Source organism: Taeniopygia guttata, chromosome 6 (genome assembly GCF_048771995.1).
Source record: "Taeniopygia guttata chromosome 6, bTaeGut7.mat, whole genome shotgun sequence".
In the NCBI taxonomy this organism is placed as follows: domain Eukaryota; kingdom Metazoa; phylum Chordata; class Aves; order Passeriformes; family Estrildidae; genus Taeniopygia; species Taeniopygia guttata.
In genome coordinates, this window is record NC_133031.1 from 29,977,764 (window position 1) to 29,999,650 (window position 21,887).

At 39.2% G+C, this 21,887-nt stretch overlaps 1 protein-coding gene across 1 annotated transcript in view; it reads right to left on the bottom strand.

Annotated features, from left to right (window-relative positions):
• Positions 1-21,887, bottom strand: part of GFRA1 (GDNF family receptor alpha 1) — a 137,295-nt gene that overhangs the window by 11,782 nt on the left and 103,626 nt on the right. The window contains exons 6-7 of the mRNA XM_004175629.6: positions 21,134-21,268; positions 17,925-18,103 (exon numbers count right to left, since the gene is read on the bottom strand). Coding sequence (XP_004175677.4) covers positions 17,925-18,103; positions 21,134-21,268 — 314 coding nt within the window. The remainder of the gene's footprint in view (positions 1-17,924; positions 18,104-21,133; positions 21,269-21,887) is intronic.

The following is a 21,887-nucleotide window of genomic DNA, read 5'->3' on the forward strand; positions in this document are numbered from 1 at the left end:
CCTCTGGATCCATCCTTTGCAAACACTACAGCCCTGAATTTATACCCAGAAATGCAATCTTGCAATTATGCATCCAGCTTTTGCAAATCCCAGCACTGCATGGTTAATAAAAGCATTAAACACTGCAGCAGTGTCTCACCAGGAGTCAGTACACACATTTATGGCTTGTCACCCAGCAGTATTTTTATATGGTCACTACAGCATCAAATTCTGCTACTCAAAGCAAGGAAAAGTTCTGACTGGGGATGTCTCCAAATGGAGGTGAGCTTCATTGTGAGGGAGGGAAGGGAAGGAGAAGGATGTGAAGGGAGCTGAATGCATTGCTCTGAATGCAAACAGGCACAGAATGAGCACCCAAATTCACAACCCAGCCCCTTTCTCTAGTTACCCACTTTGGGCTTTATGGAACGTATTGCTTGGACAGGGAGAGGTAACAGAAGCATCATTAGGACAGATATCTGCTAGATAGGCTGTTTATACAGCTGATTTTAATGAGTGAGCCCTTGTCCTCTCCTGAGATCCTGGTTAGTTATGCCAATATTAAAAAGCTTTTCTGAAGAAGAGGGACAAATCTCCCAGAATGCATCCTTCCAATGACCACACTTCTAAAGTAGCTATAACAAACAAGTGTTTGTTCTTTTTGTTCTTCTCCTGTGTTGATTAGAGAGATTTACTATGCAACTAACCTGCTTTCCCCAACAGCAGGACACAAACAATAAGCAGAGAAATATACAGACTGTAAAAATGCAATCAGTTTAACTCTTCTGTGCTCACTAAGTGGATGGTGCATCTATCACAACTGACAATAGTATTTTCTTATTAGCACAGGAGTACTCTGCTACACTGGAGTATAATTACTTTCAACAGGGAAGATAGAAAAGTGTGGGTTAGAGACACAGGCTACTGAAATAAAGACCCAATTCAGCACGGGGTAATTCTGAAACCCATACCATCCAGCCAGAGTGCAGAGCTATTTAAGCTATAAAAACAAGCAGCTCTTCACTGTCCTATAACAAAGCAGCCAGCTCTTTTTTCTGCTTTGTTTTCTTTTTTTTTTTTTTCTCTCTGCTGAATCAACCCTCAAGACACAAGCTCGGGGCATGAAATTATCAGTTGTCATTCTGCATAAAAGCACTACAGATCTGTCATGACACTTTGTGGAGAGAAGAAAGTATCTTCTAGAAACAAGCATAATGAAGACATTACTGGAACTATGCTCCAGAGCTACATAGATAACACCCACCACAGAAAGAAGCAAATCACAAGGTTTTCAGCTGAGAGACATTAAATAAAGTAAACCAAGCATCCCCTGCTGCCCAAATATGCACTGGGAAAACACACACTGAGGGGATTTTACAGCATTCCCCTTATCCCTCAACATTAATAAATTCTTGCTGGATTTGAGGACTTAAACATGAGCAATGAGAAACAGAGAGCAACCTTAAAGCAGCGCAGTTAGTTTTCTGGCCTGGAAAGAGAAGGTCTATAGGAATCCTCTGGAAGAGGGGCTGGAACAAAGGTAGGTCGTTGTGCTAAAGCCAGCTTGGCAGCTCTGCAGGCACCAAGGAGGGAGAACCCCAGTCCCTCTGGCCAGGGCCAGGTGGGCTGGAACAGCATCTCCTTCCCAGACTGCAGAGGAACAACAACTCAAACCAGCTCTGGTCTCACAGACACTGCAGACACTTGGGGCTGCTGATAGATGGAGATGGAAACACACATGGCAGCAGACACCACTGCAGAAATCTGAGAAATGGGCAGAAGAGTTGATAAAGTCTGATATGGACAGAGGGAAAACTCCCTTCAGCTTCTTCTATTTGCGAATTGTTAGAAAATTTGACTGAAGGGGTAAGAATTCGAAGTAATCTTCCCAAAATGACCTGAAAAGAGTGTGGAAGGAAGGGAAGATGACCTATATGATATTAATTATTGCTAGACCATTCCCAGATCCTTATGTTAATAAACATGAGACCTCATTAAGCTCCATCTCTCACTGCACTTATTTGGCTGGGATAACATGGCACAAAAATTGCCTAACAGCAATCTTAAAGGTTTTATAAAAAACAGATCCTATCAGAAACACCAAACTGATCAAACAGCTTACAAGGACCAGACACAGAGATCTTCAAATATTTATTTCAAGCAATTAGTTTCCCAGTGAGCACAACACAAAATATGACACCCAGCCAAGACAACTGAGCTGACTTACCTTTCATGGCAGTACAGTAACTTGCTAACAATTTTGTTTTCATGTTCAGTCATTCATTTAGATGAGTAAAATGAATTTCTATAGTCCCAGATTCTTCCTTCCTATTTTTAGGGGATATTATGCAATTCTCCTAATATGGTCTTTTTATGGATATGCTGCAAGCAAATATTTTTGCATTGAGAAAGGCAGAGGAGGAAACAGAATACTAAAAAACAGAGACTGAATATGTTTTATTAGGTTAATATCTCAACATCTATGGGCTGCTTAGGTTGTTGACTTTTTTCTCTAGTTATAAAACTAAGTATCCACGTAATCCAAAGTTGAGTTGTTTTGGATTTTATCATTACAATGCATTTCTCAAGTGATTCACCACAGAGATCAACCCATGGACAGCAGGTATAGGTAGCATCTGGCTGCTGCACGCCAAATAGCACCTGAAGAAAAACTGCAGGAACACAAAGCCATTGCAATCCAAGTTAAAAGACATACACAGCTCTTAATTTAGAGGGCAGGTAAGTAATTGAAGCACAAGAGATCCCACAACACCTCTCCAGCAGGGGAAGATGCAGCCTCCTGGATTAGCCACGGTGCCCTGGAATGTGGAGGGAAGAGCCCCGGGCAGCTGCCAGCCAGGGCTGCTGTGGGACCAGGGCAGCTCAGTCAGAGCAGCACAGACCTGCCCTGTGCCATGAGCCTTGGGAAGAGGCACCCACCTGATGTTTCTCCCCCTCTCAACCTCTAAATTATCAGGCTAGCCCAGAGATCCGAGGCTTTGAGGGGAGGAATATCAGGAGATGGCAAAGATTTCCAAAAGGGGCTCTTGCCCCAATATATGATGGTGCAGCTCTCTTTATTCTGTGATGTCCAAGGGAAAGAGCAGGGCAAAAAGAGGATGAACAGGAAATGTCAGGGGTTTATCCAGGCTTTGGACAGGGAGGGCTTCTTGGGTCTCTGCCAACCCTGTCAGGGCAGGAAGGAGGGTCCCGGGAATGGGGGAAAGGCATGTCTGAGCACGATATAACACCCACCCATGCAGGGCTCCTGCAGGGCAGCAACACCTCCAGGTGCTGCAAGCAGGGTTTGCTGCCCAGGTGCTCCAGGGCAGGCAGAATTCCCTGTGCCTGCTGCTCACTGCAGAGCTTCCCTCGCTGCAATCACACACCAGGACAGAGAGCAGCCAGGGCTGTACTGAGGGAGCCTCCACAGCCAAAAGCAGCTCAGCAGGGATGCTCGGCCTCGTGAGACTCCCAGTTCAGAGCTGTGGGAGGTGAAAAGATGGAGCAAACAAGGTCAGGCTCTGCCTCTGTGCCCGGCAGCAGGACCAGGGGTGCTGCTCTGTGGTTCTCAGCTGGAAGGGAAGATCAGGCAAGCTTGCCTGAACACCAGCCTGAGCCTCAGCGTGACATGAAGCTTCCCTTCATGCCATGCCAACTCTGAGCAGCCAGCATTACTGCTGGTTTTCTGAGCACTGCCCTCACTCAGAAATTTTAAAAGGGAAGGCAAGGGAATTACTATGGACATCTGCTTTTTGTTAAGTGCCCCAAAATGTTCAGGACTTTCTATGAACAATACGTGTATGCACGTGTGCATTGTGAGTACTGGCAAGGTTACACAGAGACAAAAAATGCAGAGAGCCTTAAAAGGGTGAAAACACTTCAGGTAAAAAGTGACTCTTCCTGCAATTACAGGCAAAGGCTAATATAAACTAACAGTGAAGTAGCCTTGCACAAAAAGGTAAAAGAAACCTGTTATCTGAGCACCCACCCATGCCCTCCCTGCCTCTGTTCAATTTGCACATTTCAAGCCCAACATATTAATTTCCACAGTTGTGTGGAGGTGTACCCAAGTCCCACTAAATCATGGCATGATTCAGAGGGCAGTTCTTTTCTTTTAAAATAATCCACTCTTGAACAGCTGTGATTTGGATTAATTAGTGAATTTCACATTTTTGGCACAATCTGCTCTCCAGAAGCGACACTGAAATAAAAAATTAAAGCATTCACTCCCTTCTCTAATCCTGTAGCTGAATTTTGCAGGTGCACAGATGCATCCTTAGAACTGGCAGGGCTGCAATTGCAGTGAACTTGCTGCAGTACTTGTCTCAGTTCTTTTCTAACACTAACAATACCATTTAGAATAAAAATATAGAAAACTTGTTTTTTTTAATACTGGAACCAAATATAGCAAGGTGAATATTAAAAAAAAAACCAGGTTGTGGCTTTGATAGGCAGCTATTCCTCAAGAATTTAGCTAGAATCACACACGTAACGTGAAAATTTTCACCCAAATAATTAATGTTTTAGATCTTTTTTAATATGAAATGTATGACAACTTCAACTTTAAGCATAGCTGCTAGCAATGTCTATGACAACCTATTTTTATTTTCATTAGAATAAAAGTCTTTAGAAGTCTGCAGAAACACTACTAGCATTCCTGTCTAATAATTCTGGAGGCATTTTAATTTCTAAAAACAAAGTGAATAAGTATCATACAATTTGGATTAACAGCATTTTATTTTCTAAGACAAGCATATTTTTCAACAGATTTAAGTCATGACTGAAAAAAAAAATCAAATTGGTCTCATCCACAGATCTCCATTAGCTAAGCTGGACCTTGGTTTGTCCTGTCAGTTTCCTAAATGTTATTAAAAGACCCCTGCAAAATGGATCTCAAAACTCAATACTTGTGAGAGACTTTGATGTAGCATCCAACATTCATCCTCCCTTGATGAAGTGAGTGAGGGAAAGAAAAATCACCCCTTCTCAGAAATACTATCAGTGAAACCCTGACAGTAATTCTCTTTAATGGGTTATCCTACAGTGGACCATACTTTAATGGATGGCATTAGTGTGGCCTTCCTAATATCCCTGATTTACACATGAATGATGCTCTCACAAACAGCCACACTGTAATTAATGAAGCTATTCAAAAAAGCACAGAAACTCTTCTAAGAGATCTCTGCAGAATCATGGCATTATTTGAACGGTGACTTACTTTTACTGCCCTGATCCCACCACACCAACAGGAATTTCTGCAATTGCCAGGCAGTGCCAACTTGAAATCAAAAGCAACTTCCTAATATCATCTGCATATATGGCCTGAAATTTGAGAATTAAGAAGTATGGAGTATTTTTTTCCATCACTGAAAAAAATTTCTACAGACAGAAAAAAATACTATGAATGTCAGATGTTTACCAATTATAACCCTACTAAACCAAAACGGTGCCTATAATGACCAGATTATGCAAATGATTACCAGATTATGCAAAATTGTATTCACAGGGTATAATCCTTCTTTGTTTCATCCCACAAATGCTTCACAGAAGGACAGAAGGCTCAAGTTTATGTTTATGTTTAATAAGCTGGAAGATAAAAGCAGATGAACGCTAATATTGTCAGTAATGCAGATCAACATCACTTTGGGTATATTTTGAAATGTTTCTATACTAAATTTGAAGTAGCTTTAGAAGCTTAGTTGTGACTAGTCTGCCTACTTTTTGAAGAATTATATTGTGGTAATAGTTCAGGGGATTATTAATGGGACATACAGACTTAAATTCCAAGGTAGCTTGTTTAATGTGACTCAGGTCAATACTGACAACTATTCTGTAGTAGTTTTGAAATGAGGAGGTGGTTCTGAAGCACTTCTCTAAACAGGACAGGTTCAATGCACAAAAGTGACACTAATTTGCACCTCAGGCAGTGCACTTCATCAGAGACTGAGGAATTAATGGGGTATAGGTTTATAATGTTGCAAAGCATGTAGGATGTTTTCCTATGCCCTTCACTTCCTTTTCTGTGAGATAAGCTGCTGTGTTAAAAAGGGACAGTCCCACTCTAGTCTCAGGTTTTTCTAAACTACGGCAAACACTACAAAAATTTTGAAGGTGCCTTGTGCTACCAAATTTCAATATCCTTTGGTGGAACTCAAGAGAGAGAGATTATAAGATTTCACTTTGAAAAACATTTTAGGAGTACTATCTGAAGAGAATTTTGATTGATGATGGTTGGCAGCAAATATTTCCCTGAGTGCATAATGGTTTTATTAATAGTTCTGGACTGAGCTGAAGAAAATAGAAAACAGACCAAGTGAGGGGTGTTTTTCTGTGATCTACCTACTCAGATGCATCTAATCCCTCACTAGCATCAGCACTGTCTTCCTAGCAAGTTTCAGTGTCAATACACTGCCATCAAGTATCTGGAAAGGAGGCATTTAAAAAAATACAATTGTGTGCGTGCCAACCATAGCAGCAGTCTGGTTTCTTGTGTTGCTCCTACCTACAGACCAGAGGGTGGAAAGCCACAAGGATGACAGCACTGCTAGAAATGAGGGATGGGTGTGATGCAGACAGTACCTACTGTGTATTAACATATGCTACTGTGTATGGACATCAGTGCTGATACTGCACTACTGGCTGTCAGAAGTGAATTAAATGAAGAGATGCCTTGTGGCCAAGACAGGCTAAGCCTCTCTAGAGCTTGAGAGCAGCATCCTTAGAAGGGATGTGGGATATTGCTGTGCTGCTCCCAGTCAGTGGCTGCACGAGACATCCCAGTCTGAGACGCTGTGCACAGCTGAATGGGGCTGTGCTCCAGCAGGCTCTGCTCAGAACCAAGGGCAGCTGGTGATGAACAAGGGCCTGCAGAGCACAACTGAGCAGATGTGTCTCGCTGCTGTGGACATGATGTGGAGCTGAAGCTTTGCCAGTTGCTCTCTCTCAATGTCCATGGAACATCAGAGTCCAGTCCCCTCTTACAGGGACAGCCAGCACAAATGGCATTATAGGGTCTGTCCTTGTGACATGGGCCCAGTTCGGCTCCCAGAGAGCAGAGCTCTCTCTCTCACTGAGGACACTTACCAAAGAGCTGCACTGATACTAAATATAACATGAGCCACCTGCCTGAAGGTGAAAAGCCTCTGCTTAATTAATTATTCCTAAGTATTCTCATTAAGCTGTTCTCTGTGTATAGACAGACTGTGTTTTTCATCTAAACCTGTTTAGTTGTGCCTAGAACAATGAATTTCTTCTCTGCATATACCCATGACTGAGTCCATAGGAATAATCAGGAAATCTTAATAAAAATTAACATGGGCTTGATGAGAGCAGGATTCTGCAAACAGTTGCAAGAATTTCTCAGAGTTCAAAACCACTATGAAAAAAGGGATAATTATTTTCCACTGCATTTGCATTTGGATTCTGAAACTGTATACAAGCAGCTAGGTCCCTCCAGGAACAGACCTCTAAATTAGCCCTGAGAACCAGACAATTGCAGTATGTATGTGACTGAGGTGTGCAGAACAGCACTCCAACACAGAAATCACTATAGACCAGTCAAGATACATGCAACTGTTAATGCACCACTTTTTCTGCTTTACTTTTTTTTACTTTTTTTACAAAGTAAGCCTTTGTAAAAACCATACTGGACACTGTTCATCAGGACAGTTCTGATCACACCATCTTTTCTTACATTTGTGCAGGCACAAATTTAGGAACGGGTTCTCACAGATTCTTGTAACTGCTTTGCTTTTGTCTGTGCACACCTGATTTATATGCCTATTTATCCAACTCTCTGCACAAATTAGGTACTTAGGGCTGCAGGTAGCTTTTTAGAGCCTGCCTGGTACATGCCTTACCTGTCACGCACACAGAAAATCCAAACGCACACATTTCAAATCTGGGGATGAATTCAGAATGTTTAGGGTCATGTGGTAATGTGTAACTTGCCTTGAATCACAGGTTTCTTGAGGCTTCTGAAAATGTCAATCTGGAAAACTATAGCACCATGTAATGCAATATTTAATAAATTACTTCCTGAATACCTAATTCTGTTTTAAGAAAGACATGAGGGAGGATAATCCTGTAATTCTTTAGGAAACATGCTGAGTGAACCTATGAAAAATATTTCTATGGTATGCACATCAGTCTGTTTACACATGACTCATAAAAAGAGCTAAACACGCAGGAGGGTTTAACCTGAGCTGGGATTATCAGGCCAAGTTCACTGACTGGGAACAGGATTTGGTGTGAAACAGTCAGGCTCTCCTCCAAAGTACTGACTAAAAGAAACATTTTGATCTCCTACTGATTTTGATGGCAAGGAGCTGAAATGGGTGACAGCGTCTCATGTTCTGCAACTCAACAGCAAATTGAAAGATACTGTAGAGGAGATGGTTTGATGCAACATGAAGATCTATTATTCAGGTAAGACAGCTGATTAGGAGTCATGGGCATAAAAAGTTGGAGATAAAGGGTGTGATTCATTGCCAATATTTGATTACTAATCTACAGTGAAGACTGTAAGTAAAATGAGCAGACAGCAAACAAAAATTTCTCTTCAGCTCTTTTGTTGTTATTAATTTTATTTTTTTTTTTATTAAGAGTATAGATTAGCCAATTTGGTTAAAAGATTGTGTTTAATTTTCTATCCTATAAACTTGGTTTGATTACTTGAAAAATTATTGAATGCTATGGTAAAGGTTCCAAATTTTAGCTCTTCAACATTGTAGTATTTTTGCAGCTATGCTGCCTCATCAGCAACGTATGGGTTTGAATGATTACTTATTATTGCACTCTGATTTCCACTGGGCTTTTCTGTATTTCATTTGCTGGTGGTAACACAGAAGAAATTATTCCTAAAAAGTCTTCTTTATTATCCCTGAAACGATTTTGATCATATCTGCCACATGGCAACTGAGAATCTGGGTAGTTTATTTTCAAGAATGTTAAGTCTCTGGGTTACACAGAAATATCAAAGAATGGTGTGCATACATGTAAGGGGTAATGGATAATTACAATGTACACTTAAGGATAATTGCAATATACACAACTATGGAGATATTCCCTTTTTACAAGTGTATAAACAAAAGCAGAATTTGATTAGGTCGTGTGATTGCCTCTTTAAAATCAAATTACTTTATATGCATAAACATACTTCAGGTACTTGGGTTTGCTGTTGGCAGAGGAAGGCAATGTATCCTCTTTAATCAAGGATAAGGAAACAGGGTTGATTCAGACATTTTACCCAAATCAAAATGTAGACTTACTCCAATCTCAGTTGCAGCCCAGTACAGCCACAACCTCCCTCTGCCCTTCTCCACTGTGCCTTCTAGGGCAGCCCAGCCAGAAATGGCACGGAGACTACACCAGTACCATACAGGCTGTAGATTTTGGTGTAGATTTTGGTGTTTTGCTTTTTTTCCCCCTGAATCTGCATTTAGCCATTAAATCGTGAGAGGAAATACAGAAAAATAACATTAAAAATTTTCATAGCAGATCTATGAGGCAGCTGAGTATCCAAACATTACAGAATGGATCTGCACGAAGAAAGGACAAAACAACCCAAACCACAAGGAAAGAAAACAAACAAACAAACTGCACACGAAAGCAAAACAAACAAACAAACCGAACAAAAACAGACAGGAAAAGGATCTAATGAAGACTAATGGCTAACTGGAAGTGATGTTTCAGATGTGGAATGCCAGTGAGCATAAGACCATGAACTCTAATCGACCCTTTTCTCTAGGATTAGACAAAAGTCCCAAGAAAGGTTTGCTGTGCTCTACGAAATAGATACCTCATCTATGGAAATAATGTGCTGATCATTAAGATAGTGTCCAGTAGTGTCTGCAAGACTTTAAGAGCCACCAAGGATGACAAAAAAATGAGAAAATTATAGCACAATGTGAATGTGGTTCCCATCTGTGAGCTCTTCTCTACCCACTCATACACCCAAAGGAATCATGGAAATCTCAGGTAACAACACTTTTGGGAAAAGACTCTGGGGCAGGCAGCCACACACCCCTACTCCAGGCTCTAGGAAGATTTCTCTCACCTCTGGGCATTCCAGGGAACATAACCAGAGACAAGGCAAAGCCCTACACCAGGACTGTGCACAACTCATCAGGTCCCTCTCTGTCAGTGAGCCTTCCCCTCCAGGGAACGAGGAGATTGTACAACAAATTGCTGCCTTGCTCCCCTAAACTCTCACCCCACTGCACCATCCCACTCCAAGAGAGAGAGGGCAGGTAATTCATAAAACTCTACGAATTTGTGACTAAAATGCTCCACTGTCCAAATTTTCAGCCTCCACAGTCATTTGTCCTAAGCCACCATACCACAAAACGAATCTGTCAATACTTCAATAAAAGTGTTTAAAAGTACATTTCAATTATAGAAGTAATGTGAAATCCTTCTGCTTACCTAGGAAAGAAGTTCTTTGCAAAAATGGCAGAACTAATTAAGATTTTATTTGTTAAATTTTGATCTATTCTGGTAACTGCTGAGCTATTTTCATACCTTAGCAAGAAACATCTCTCTATTGACAACAGTATTAATTATCTAATATATTTATATCTGATAAAGCCTTTTACTTTGGTTTTCCTAATGAATCTTTGTGGGTATTTTTTTTTTTTTTGAGGCTAACCTAATGCATACACATAGTTTATAATAGTAAAGTAGTTACTATTTCTGAAGCACTCAAATACACTATGTGGTTTTCAGAACAAATAGAGGCTGTAAGGTGATAGCTGCAATGAAGTTAACAGCAATTAATTGGGTTTTTAAGACCAAGACTATCTTTTCATTATGAATTTCTGGAATAACTAGTATGATGGGATTTTGGTGAATAACACAGACTCCTTAAAAGCTAATCCTGTTTAAAAAAGAAAAAAAAACTATTCAAGATTTCAAGGCTTCTGCTCTTGATTTCTGTTCCATTAAAAACCTGGTGGAAACATCACTTTTGCCTACTCTTGCTTGGGAACATGGTCAGCCTGCTGGCATAGCCAGAGCTTCTTTCACTCCAGCAAGTACAGATGGGAGCAGAGCCACGACTAAACCCTAATATTTGCTAATAGCAAACAATATGTCTTAAACAAAGTACTTTGGCAGGTCCCATAAAGGCACAATATATTCTGAACTCTACTTCCAAAGACAATATCATTAAACATGTACCATCGCAATGCAATGACCTAGAATTTTTATTGGTAGTAGTTATGCCTTAAAATTAATTTACAATACTGTAGTCCTTTTTATGGCTGTTTTTTGCAGACTATAGTGAGCTATCTGTTTTGAAAGGGAAATACATGATGGACCAGGTGTTTGATTGAGAACTAGAGTTGGCTGACATTACGAATACCTTCAATATGATAAAGAACCACATAAAGTAATAACAAGGACTATGAATAGCTTGATTTGGCTTATCTGATGTGATCCAATTTTCTGCTTCTGGTTTATTCTAGCACTTCGTATTTCTGTTGTATTCTTCTAAGAGGACACTCATGTGAAACATGGAAACAACTGTAGCTTAGGGGAACATTGCAAATGCAAATCTGCTTTTAGTAGCAATAATTTTCAAAATTCTTTCTGAGAATAAAAACTATAATCCGTCAAAAAAAATTTCATTTTTCTGTAAAAGTGTGTAGTACAGTTTCATAAAGATGTATTTTTTTAAGTCGTTAAATTGGTTTTTAGTAACCTCATACTCATTTTCAATTGAACAATTATTAAACTATAAAACAAAATTGCACCAATCCCTAAAACTGTAGTTTGGAGTTTTACAGTCTGCTATAAAGTGCTGTATTATTATAATACACTAAAGACACTCAGACTATTAAAACGTTTTTTTTTTTAATGAACCATAAAATATTTTATCATTGATGAAATAATTCTGAAGTATTATGCTCTTCAGCAGTATACATGCACAATATTTTGGTCTCATGAAAAGCATGCTAATCAAAAAAACCCCACAATTTAAACTGTAATTCTAATATGCAACATAAACCATGTCACTGTCTTTCAGGAACAGGCATTTATTACACCAACTTCAAGTTGGGTGTAATAAAAAATCAGAGTGTTGATCATTAAATGTAAGGTACAGTCTTACAGAGAGATCTCCATGCCAAAGTGACTGAGTGCTAAGCACTGGTGATAACAACAGAGATGTGATTACTTTCCTGTTGCAAAGTTTTAGCCTTTATTTCACTCCACAAATCGTAACTGATCTTATAAGGGGGCCCGATGTTAACTCAGAAGTTCAACCAAGCCTGGTAAATGAAAAGAATTTTTTCCTGGCTGCTGATGGCTGATGTCTCACAGCAGCACTGACAGTGCTATGATGTGTCTGAGCTATTGGGTTTGATCCATGGCTACATCCTCACACTGCTCCTCTCTGTTCAAAAGGCAGGCAAAGGACTGCCTGCACTTAGACATTGATCAGCTGTATGAATCACATCTTTAACTTCAGCAGGATTTTAACAAACTTGAAAGCAACCTATCTTGTGGGGTCCTGAAACTCTTTGGCACAGAAGGTGAAAAGCTCAGTCATGCTCTGGGTGGGAGCAGCCACACAACCATACCATGAACACACACAGGTGTATGGGTACATTCCCTGCAAACCAGCCTGTGGCACTGGGATCCCCTGTCTGGCAGCTGGGCTGGGACTGCTTTCCTGCCAGAGAACACCAGGAGCTCCACACAGACTGAAAACCCCAACATGTCTCCAGCATGGTCCGCTCACCTCCTCTGGATCTTGCAAGAGTCATGCAGTAAATGCCTACAGCCTCAGGGAATTGTACATCCACACTTTCTGAGGACCCACTCCAGCACCGTGCTGAAGAAAACAAGGATCAACCTTGCTGAAACCAGTGTCAATGAAATCAATGGACAAAGCAGTATCTGTTGTGGCAAAACAGAATTTCATTTATTGCTCCCCAAATCAGAAGTGCAAGACTAAAGATGAAACTTTAAGTTAGCCCTGGCTGTCAGATCTTAATCTGTATACACAAAGCACTCAAGATTTCCTTAGGTAAAAGGGACTTGCCACTAAAGCAAATTAAAGACATTGCTTTTTTAGCAGAAAAGCTGCCAGTAAGTGTTCTTGAAATCACTTGTACCAGCAGGCTCTCCCCATTATGCCAGCTAATCCTGGAAATACAGGAGGTAGGTTTAAATCTTTTCATAGAAAACATTAAGTTTTTTTTTCTCTTTTCTTTTGGTTCTGGCACAGCATTGAGAGTTTCATATTGTTGTCCATCTTTTGCCCCAGACTGTATCTTTCTGTGTAGCTGGAATGCCCAAAGGAAAAGGTCCAAGAAGGATTTTGGCAAGGGATGGAGCAGACAGGGCATTGAAAAATCAATGCTTATATGTCACAAAAAGTTTAAGGGTTGTGTGAGGGATGGGGGAAAGAGTGTGCCAGGTGTATGGGTGAGCTAACAATGGTGCTCAGGGGATAAACCAAGCTTTGTCTCTACCCCAGTGCTCCAGCTCAGCAGTTGTGCCATTCCCTCACCTACACACTGCCTGTGCTTCCTGCTTATGTTCACCCACCACCAATTACCAGCCTGTGGAGATCCACACCTGCTGTGTCCTGATCCTCAGAATGCTACACTGGAGCTTTTAACCCTCTCCAAACAACCACGTAATGATTTCGAATAATGATATTTAGCACCTGGGAAGCAACATTAAGCAGTTGTAGAGGATACTTAACCCAGCAGATTAGCAGCTCCCTGCACAGTGCTGAAGATCTGCATGGAAAAAGCAGAATCATTTTCAGTCTCAGTCACATTTAAGTCCTGCTCTCCTCAGAGTAGTGTGAGCCCTCTCTCCTGTTTTTGTCCTAGGATTCACCATTATAAATATTTTTTTAAATCACAACTATTATGTGAATTTGTGGAAGAGAGCTTGCATCATGACCCACATCTGCTATAAACACTTGCTAATCTTACATGCAAATAGAAAGAATTGATATATTTAAGTATCCAGATTTCTCTTTTCCCATGTTCCTCACAAAATATTTGATATTTTCAATTTCTATCTCATACTTTTTAAATTTTGCTGCTGAGACCACAGCATTTACATACTGGACTTGTCTTCAGTCCACAGGGTCATGTATCTCAATTATATCTGTCCATTGCTACATTCTTCAAAAGCACAAAAACCTTAGTTTCTCTTTGATTGCTGAACATCCAAGGCAAAGTATGGAGCTAGCTAGCAAGACTCTGATGCATACATTTACTTAAATGTCCTTAACCATCTTGTCTTTTGAAAAACATCCTTTAAAATATTATAGAAAACCCAGTGTGGAAGTCTGGTTTTTTATTTACCTAGCAACAACTGGTCTAATCTATCACTTGAGGTTTATTTCATTATCATCCTTCAGGTCCATCCATCTCTCCTAAATGCAAAGGCAGCCTTTTTTTGAAGAATACATGGTGTGAGTACACATCCAAACTCATTCTTTTGTCCCTTTCAAATAATCCAACATGATGGTTCAGGCAGTGGGGGTAGAACATGAGACTGGAAGACCAGAACCATTTTTTGACTGGCACACTGAATGCAAGCTATGACTGAAAATGAAGGATTAACATATATGTCAGTTAAATAGAAAACATCAGAGTGAAACCACCAGAAAAAAAGATAGGGTTGGCAATTACTTAATAAAATCTGCCTGTATAAGGAACATACTGTTGAGATTTATCTTCCTTTTTGTTCTCAAACCAAGGCAGTTCACAATACTTTATGTTATTTTTATGGGGCTGAGGATTTTCTGCAAGATGTCAAGCACTTCAAATATACTTAAATTTAGCATTTTGTATAAACCTAGCTACTATTTACTTTGTTTAGCAAATTCTGTTAGAAGTCAGGTTCGTAAAGAGTTTAGAGGATTCTTGAATAAATTAAGCATCTTCCTGGCGAAGATAGAATGCTGATTTAATTGAGGGACAGAAAAAAAGAATATCTTACACAATCCGTGCATATGTAAACATAAAGTAAGCATATATCAGAAATAAACATTTTGCTGTATCAACCTGAAATAAGACTATACCCCATAATAGGATGAACCACAAATTCTCATAGCAATGATAAGTTCAAATGCAGAACAACTTCTAAACAGCATCACTAAAATAAACATTATTTTAAATTCAAACTCTTCAACAGGTTTTTGAAGTAAATATTGAGCACAGGTAAACAAAAAATATCTTGTATTTTCTTCAAGCATTCACCACCTTTCTGATTCCCAGGTTTGCTTGTGCAGGTGAACATGGCACAGCAACAAAACCATGGGTGCACTCCTGCTCTTCCTATGACCATTCTGAACAAGTCAGAAAGAAATGTATCAAGAATTGCTCAGTCAGTGGCGCTCCTGGCAGATTGGGTTAGTGCCCTGTATTTTACAGCCCCGAGAGGTTGGTATTTGCTCATTTCTGTGGCATATTATACTAATCAATCACTTCCTGCTCTTTCTTCCCTTGCTGTATTTCTTTCAATGGCAATTTATACTAATCAATCACTTCCTGCTCTTTCTTCCTTCTGTATTTTTAAACCCACTAGCTAAAATATGCAGCCCCTGTTGCATCTCAATGACCACTTCCTTAGCCCTCCTCTGCCATTGTCCTTTTGTGCTGAGACTGATGTTTGTAATTTGACTTTTTATAGTGTTCAGGCTATATTGCCTTTTAGAAACCTTTCAGCTCAGATGCTAAGCATATAAAAAAGCTTTTGGCTGCACTGGTTCATGTTTTGAAAATATTACAAAGGCATATTTTCACTGGGGGAGAGGCTTAGAATGAATACCCTTCTCCAAGTGCAATATGAATACCAGTTCTTTTATAAATTTGCATTAGGGTTTAAGTCTCACATGCAAAGTGGCACCATACTGTCCAAAAAACATAGGTTTCTTTTTAAAAAATTGTGGGCTTGTTTTGGCTCTGTTCGCAAGTTACTTTTTGAAAAATGCATTAAAATATTAGAGCTTTGTTCTTTCTGCTTCAGTTCTGTCAGAAGGACGTGGTAGGCATAGAATATTGTGCTTCAATATTCTTCAATATTCAAAAACTGCTTGGTCCACATAACTTCAGTGACATTTTAATGCAGAATTTATCTACAGTTTCTGCCAAAACACCAGAGATCATTTATTTAAAGGAACCTATTTTCCCTACTAATCTTCATTTCTTGTACCAAGTACATCAGGGGGTACACTTTACACTTGAAGTCATAGCCCAGCTTTAAACCAAACTCATGTGGGATGTGACTTCAAAATGCCACAGTAACAGGAGGAAGGACAAGGAAGAATTTAAGTAATTTTCAAAACACAGGAACAGCTATTCAGGCTTAAGGAACATTTGCAATTTCAAGTGAATCCAATGGGATTTGTGATCACTTGCCATTTCTTCAGTTCTTTATTTATTATGTGTACTTTGGTAGCATCTGGAGGCCTTACTCTGCAGGGGGCTGTACAAACACTGAAGGAAAAAGTGATCTCTCCCATAACACAACTTTTTAATATAACATGAAATGACTCAGTATTATCCCGTCAAGGTCTTGTTCCAAATGTGAGATATTCCAAGTTTCAGGTTTTAAAGGCTGTGTTTCTTTCAGCATATTCTATTCGGTTAAATAACTATTGCAAATAGCAATATATGCTTTCAACTGTCTCTCTTATCAATAACTTTAAAAGCTTAAATAGTAATGAATGCACAGATGAGGAAAACCAGAATTAAAACAGAAGGACCAAAACTCAGCACCATCTATCATTAATCCCCTATACTTTGTGACTCTGTAATGTCCCTCATGTTGATGCAGACATAATTTTTCAATGCAAAATAGATGCAGGAACTGGAAAAGGATGAAGGAGACGAAGCAGCACAGGAAAAATTCAGAAGCAAAACATACTTCTCAGAAATAAAATAGTTCTGGTTCAGTGGACATGGAACTATTTAATATAAAGAAAAAAAAGTGGTTTTTTTTTAATAGGAAATGAAAAATCAATGCTTTAACAGTGAAATCCAGAAATATAGAAAAAATTATCTTAATACCAGCTGAGACCTTAAAGCTTGGACACTTATATTTGTGTCACATAGCAATTTTCTTTCTGTAAAGACAAAAATAAACAGAACAAGCTGATCTATCCCTGCTTGACCTAATTTTGTATTTAAACCACCAGAAATTTTTACAGCCTGATTCCAATCTGGCCTAAGGATGTTTTCATTTTACATTTCCTACTACCTTCTTCCTGCCTTGATTTTGCTGTCTTCTCCTGCCCAAGTCCTTCATCTTTCAAAGAGCTGCAAAAACTATCTTCAGCAAGTGGCGAGCCTCTAAATCCAGAATCAGTGATCCACTATCAATGGCCTAATTTAAGTGTCAAAGAAAATCACTACAGCCATTGGCCAAAATCACATCATGACCTCGACTTCAGTTCAGGAGAGTGCCTGATTCAAAGTAGTTTTATCTCTGCCCACCTTCTTCAATGTGTAGCTTGCAGCACCATATGTTCTATAATATCCAGAACTACTTAGCCAAAAACCCTTCTTGAGTTTAATGCCAATAACATAAGAAAGAAGGCAGCAGGACATGCTAGCTCACATTAAGGGCTCCCTCTGAATTAGGAGAACTCAAGGGATTAATTTAATCTGACATATCCTGGCAGGATTTGGAGAGTGCCACATTCATATTCAAACCTGTGATAAGAAATTAAATACCATCCCCTGTTTCTGAGTCAGCAAGGCAGTAAAGTCCACTTTGAGATATGCAAGTTCCTGATTTAAAATAAGAGTGTCTGACAGCTCACACCATATACAGCTTGTAACTACACCATGGGAATAAACAGCTATTCCAGTTTAGGCAGGCATCTAGTTAGGCAGTGCGAGACTCTTTGACAGGTATCTATGAAAAACTTTCATTTATGCACAACAAGAAGTACAAAACCCTCTTACCTGCAGGTTTGCACATGCTGGTGAATCATTGTGGGAGGGTATTTCGTTGTTGGTGGTCTCTGACCCTGTGTTTTTAAGTCTGGAAGCTGTTGTAGTTGTGGCTGTAGTGGTCTGTACTGGTAAGATTGGCTGCCAGACATTCACATCAGTGCCATTGCCAAAGGCCTGAATTGCATTTTCTGTGAAAATAAATTACAGGCAATTTTCTATTTCTAAAAAAAAAAAAAAAAAGGCAAAAAGCAGAACTGAGTTGTTTTTTATTGCTGTTATTATTATTGTTATTATTACATTTTAAATGTGTATTTGTAGAAACTCAATTTTATGCTGAAAAATGTGTCTTAATTTTGAACCTATCAGAAACGAACTGAAAATCTGGGGTCACATAATTATTTGTAATGTTTCCAGTAATTCTTGACAGAAGCTTTAGAACTTACCATAATCATATTTATTACCATCCAAAAGACTCAAAAATTTACTTTCAAGATTTTAAAAAAAGTTTGAATGTCATGTCCTAATTCAGGCAGCTGAAGTTACAGAGCAAAGTAAAAACAGAGAACAGGATAAATATTTATTTCTACATCTTGTTGTAGTAAAACTAATATGCCAATAGCTACAAAATAGTTTAACTACGGCAATCTTTTCCTTACCATTTTCAATCAAAATCTGCATAATTGGGTAAGGGAAACATGGTTAAACTAAAACTTCAGAATATAAAAGTTAAAAAGCTTATCACAGTTTCACAGGATTAAAGAGTGTGTTTATAGCAAGAGTAAATTGGTTGGAGGTTTTTTATAAACAAACAGAAAAACAGTTCTTAATCAGGTCTTTGGGGATTCAACAAGGATTTGGGGATTTCTTATTTCAAATTCTTTGTACAAGAAATCAAACAATTTCACTGGGGACTAATATGTGTAAGTTAATAACACTTCTTCTCAGTGCCATTCCTTGCCTTATAAAATAATTTACATGTAATTTTCTTCTGAAAAAGATGTATTTTATTCTGATATTCATTCTCAGAAGTTCAAGATGCGAAGAGAAGAACTTGTAAAAAGCACCAGAATAAGCTGCATTAATAGAGACACAGTGGAAAAAAGGAGATGGTAAGGTTTCTTGTGTTTCCCTGAACAAGGCAATATAAAAAGCAGTATTTCCTAAAACCACAGTAACTCTTTGTTTCCACTGTTGCAAGAATGGTCATAGAAATACCTGCAATCCTTCCAGTTTTCAAAGTAACAAGCAGCCTTTACAATTAGTCTTCAGTTATTTCATACAATCATTTTTGATGATCCTTAAGAGTCCCTTCCAATTTGAGGTATTCTGAGTCTATGACAGAATCACAGAACTGTCTGGGTTGAAGGAACCTTTCAAGGTCTTCCAGTCCAACACCCCTGCAATGAGCAACTTCAACTAGATCATTGTTATAAATGCCCCAAATAACAGGTTTATTTTCCATTTTGAAGGGAAAACAGACTAGTAAGAAATTCCTAGATTCTTCCTACCGTGGAAAAAGAACTTCTTGTGTTGTATAAAAGAAGTGGGAAGGATTTTAATGACATTTTCTCCAGGTAATGAAAGGTTCACTAATGAAAACAAAATTTTTTTGAAATTTCTATTTTATGTGAAAGACAAAACTTTGTAGAAAATCGAAAAACACTTTTAATTTCTTCTTGAAGAAGACATAATCTTGCAGCTAGGATGATATAATTTGTCTCCCAGTAACCTCCAATGTCTTTGATCCATCTTCATTAATGCTTTTGTACTGATGGCAAAAGAAAGGACAAGGAATCACTCTGTCTTTATGTTCTAAAAGGAACCTGCAACACTCTAGAAATTAATACATTCAAAAATGAATAAAATCTGAGGTGCTGCAATACATATAAATGGCAACTGCCATTAGGCTTGAAGAAGGTCTGAGGGCATATTGTTAAATTTTACCCCTTGTAAAGTTTGAACTCTTTTCTCTTCTTCTTTTGTTAAATGATCTTGAGTAATCGATTTGTTCTTCCAAAGCTTAATAAATAGTGTATCACAGAGCAACTCAGGTTTTTGTGCACAGACCTCCCTGTGCCTTCACTGCAATGCTGCCTCTTGAGCAGCTCAGTGGGGATTTTCAGACCCTCTATAAAATACTGAGCCCTGCCCTAGCATCAGCTCAAGTCTCTAGGGCTGGATCACTGAGCTCATTTACTGTTTTGGAGAAAAGCAACAATGTCTGCTTATTTACATAAACTGATGAAATGTGACTTTTAAAACCACTTTCACCCTCAAAATTCCTTTTGGAAGCCTATTTCTTAATTTTAGTCTGATGGTTAAAAATTTTCCCATTTTAAGCCTAAATATGTATGGCCAGTATCTTCCTTTTTGATCTTATGCCAACATTGTCCTGCAGGTGAAGTAATCCCTCTCCCTCCCTGGGCTTACCCAGTTAATTCAATTTCAGAGGAGAATCACAAATCCTTTCAACTCCTGTTCTGCTAGACTAGGGAAGCCAAGTTCTTTTGGTCTCCTCATTTATCTGAAATTAAAACTCTGATGCACACTCCACATCATCCAATTATGCTGCTCCAGGCAGACAGGAAATTTGAAAAGAGAACCTGCCAAAATCGACTCCACTGAGCCATTCTGAAATTTATAATAGTCCCTAATTTGGAAGTGAGTCCGACAGAAAAAAAAAAATCAATAATTTAACAAAATCTTTACAATAGTTACTATCCAGGCTTGTGTTAAAACCAGGCATTTGAGATCCAATATCCTAAAAAAATGAAGTTGGCTGTAAATTTCAAGCACAATCCAATTTATACTTACGGCTAATCCTTCATATCCTAAACTACATGTCTTTTTTATTTGAAGTTCTTAAATTATACAGAAACCCCTCAGGTGCTGCAGTTCCATGGTGAAGATGCTGCCTGACTGTTAGGCTCCAGATATGACCTGTGATGTAAACATATTTCAATACCATACAACTTTGGGCTTTGTTTTATTTTTCCAAGAGCTTCTCATGTTTGTAATCTTGGCCATAAACCACAGTATCAGGCATATTTGCTCATTCTTTTGATTTTTACACCTACAACAGAGCCCCGCTCAAAATACAAAGCGATGGTCTCGATGCGTCGTAAGCAGTTAAGGAATTCTGGAAAACTCTCTACAACACATTAAAAGACATCTAAAAGACATCTAGAAGACATTAAAGACCCTAATTTTGTACTCACTAAGGCATATGTTGTCCTGGAAGAAATTCAGAAATTTCTTGCAGTCCTCCTCGTCATTGCCACTGTTGCTGCAGTCGCACCACGGGGCCACGCTGAGGCTGCTGGAGTCGATGTAGTTTGGTGTCATCACGGTGCCTGTCCCCAGAGAGAAGCACAGCACTGTCAGCAACCTTTGCACTGGAACCTTCCTTCCACCCTAAGATGGCAAACAGCCCTTGGGAAGTCATGCATTCGGGGCTGAGCTGCAGATTTGGCAGCTCCTGGCTCCTCTCAGCCTCTGACACCAGCCCTGTGCTGTATTTCACACCCGCTGCAATCAGAATGCAATCACTTTAGGGACTGTAATGCGACTCACACACTGAAGACACGTTTCTTCCCTCCAAAAAGGATTCCCACAGTGAGCTGCATCAGCAGAACTGACAGGTAGAAAACCATGGAAGAGAGAGGGATGGGCTGGGAGAAGGTGAGCTCCTCTTTGAAGGGCTTTGCTGCCAAATCAAACACACGTGGACTGTGTCCTTAGAGCTGCACTTCAAAATCCTTTAGGATTTTCCTTTCCCTGCATGTGTTTTTTCTCATTTTAATTCTAGCTGCAAATAAATGGCTGAAATGGTACCCAGACCTGTGCTTCCTCCTGGAGTCTGCAGCTAGATTAGAAAAACATTTCTGAAATGCATGAGCAAGGAGAATGCTGGTCATGCTGAGAGGAGCCCTACCACATCTTGGAGCAGTGTTAACCTCAGGGTGCTCATCA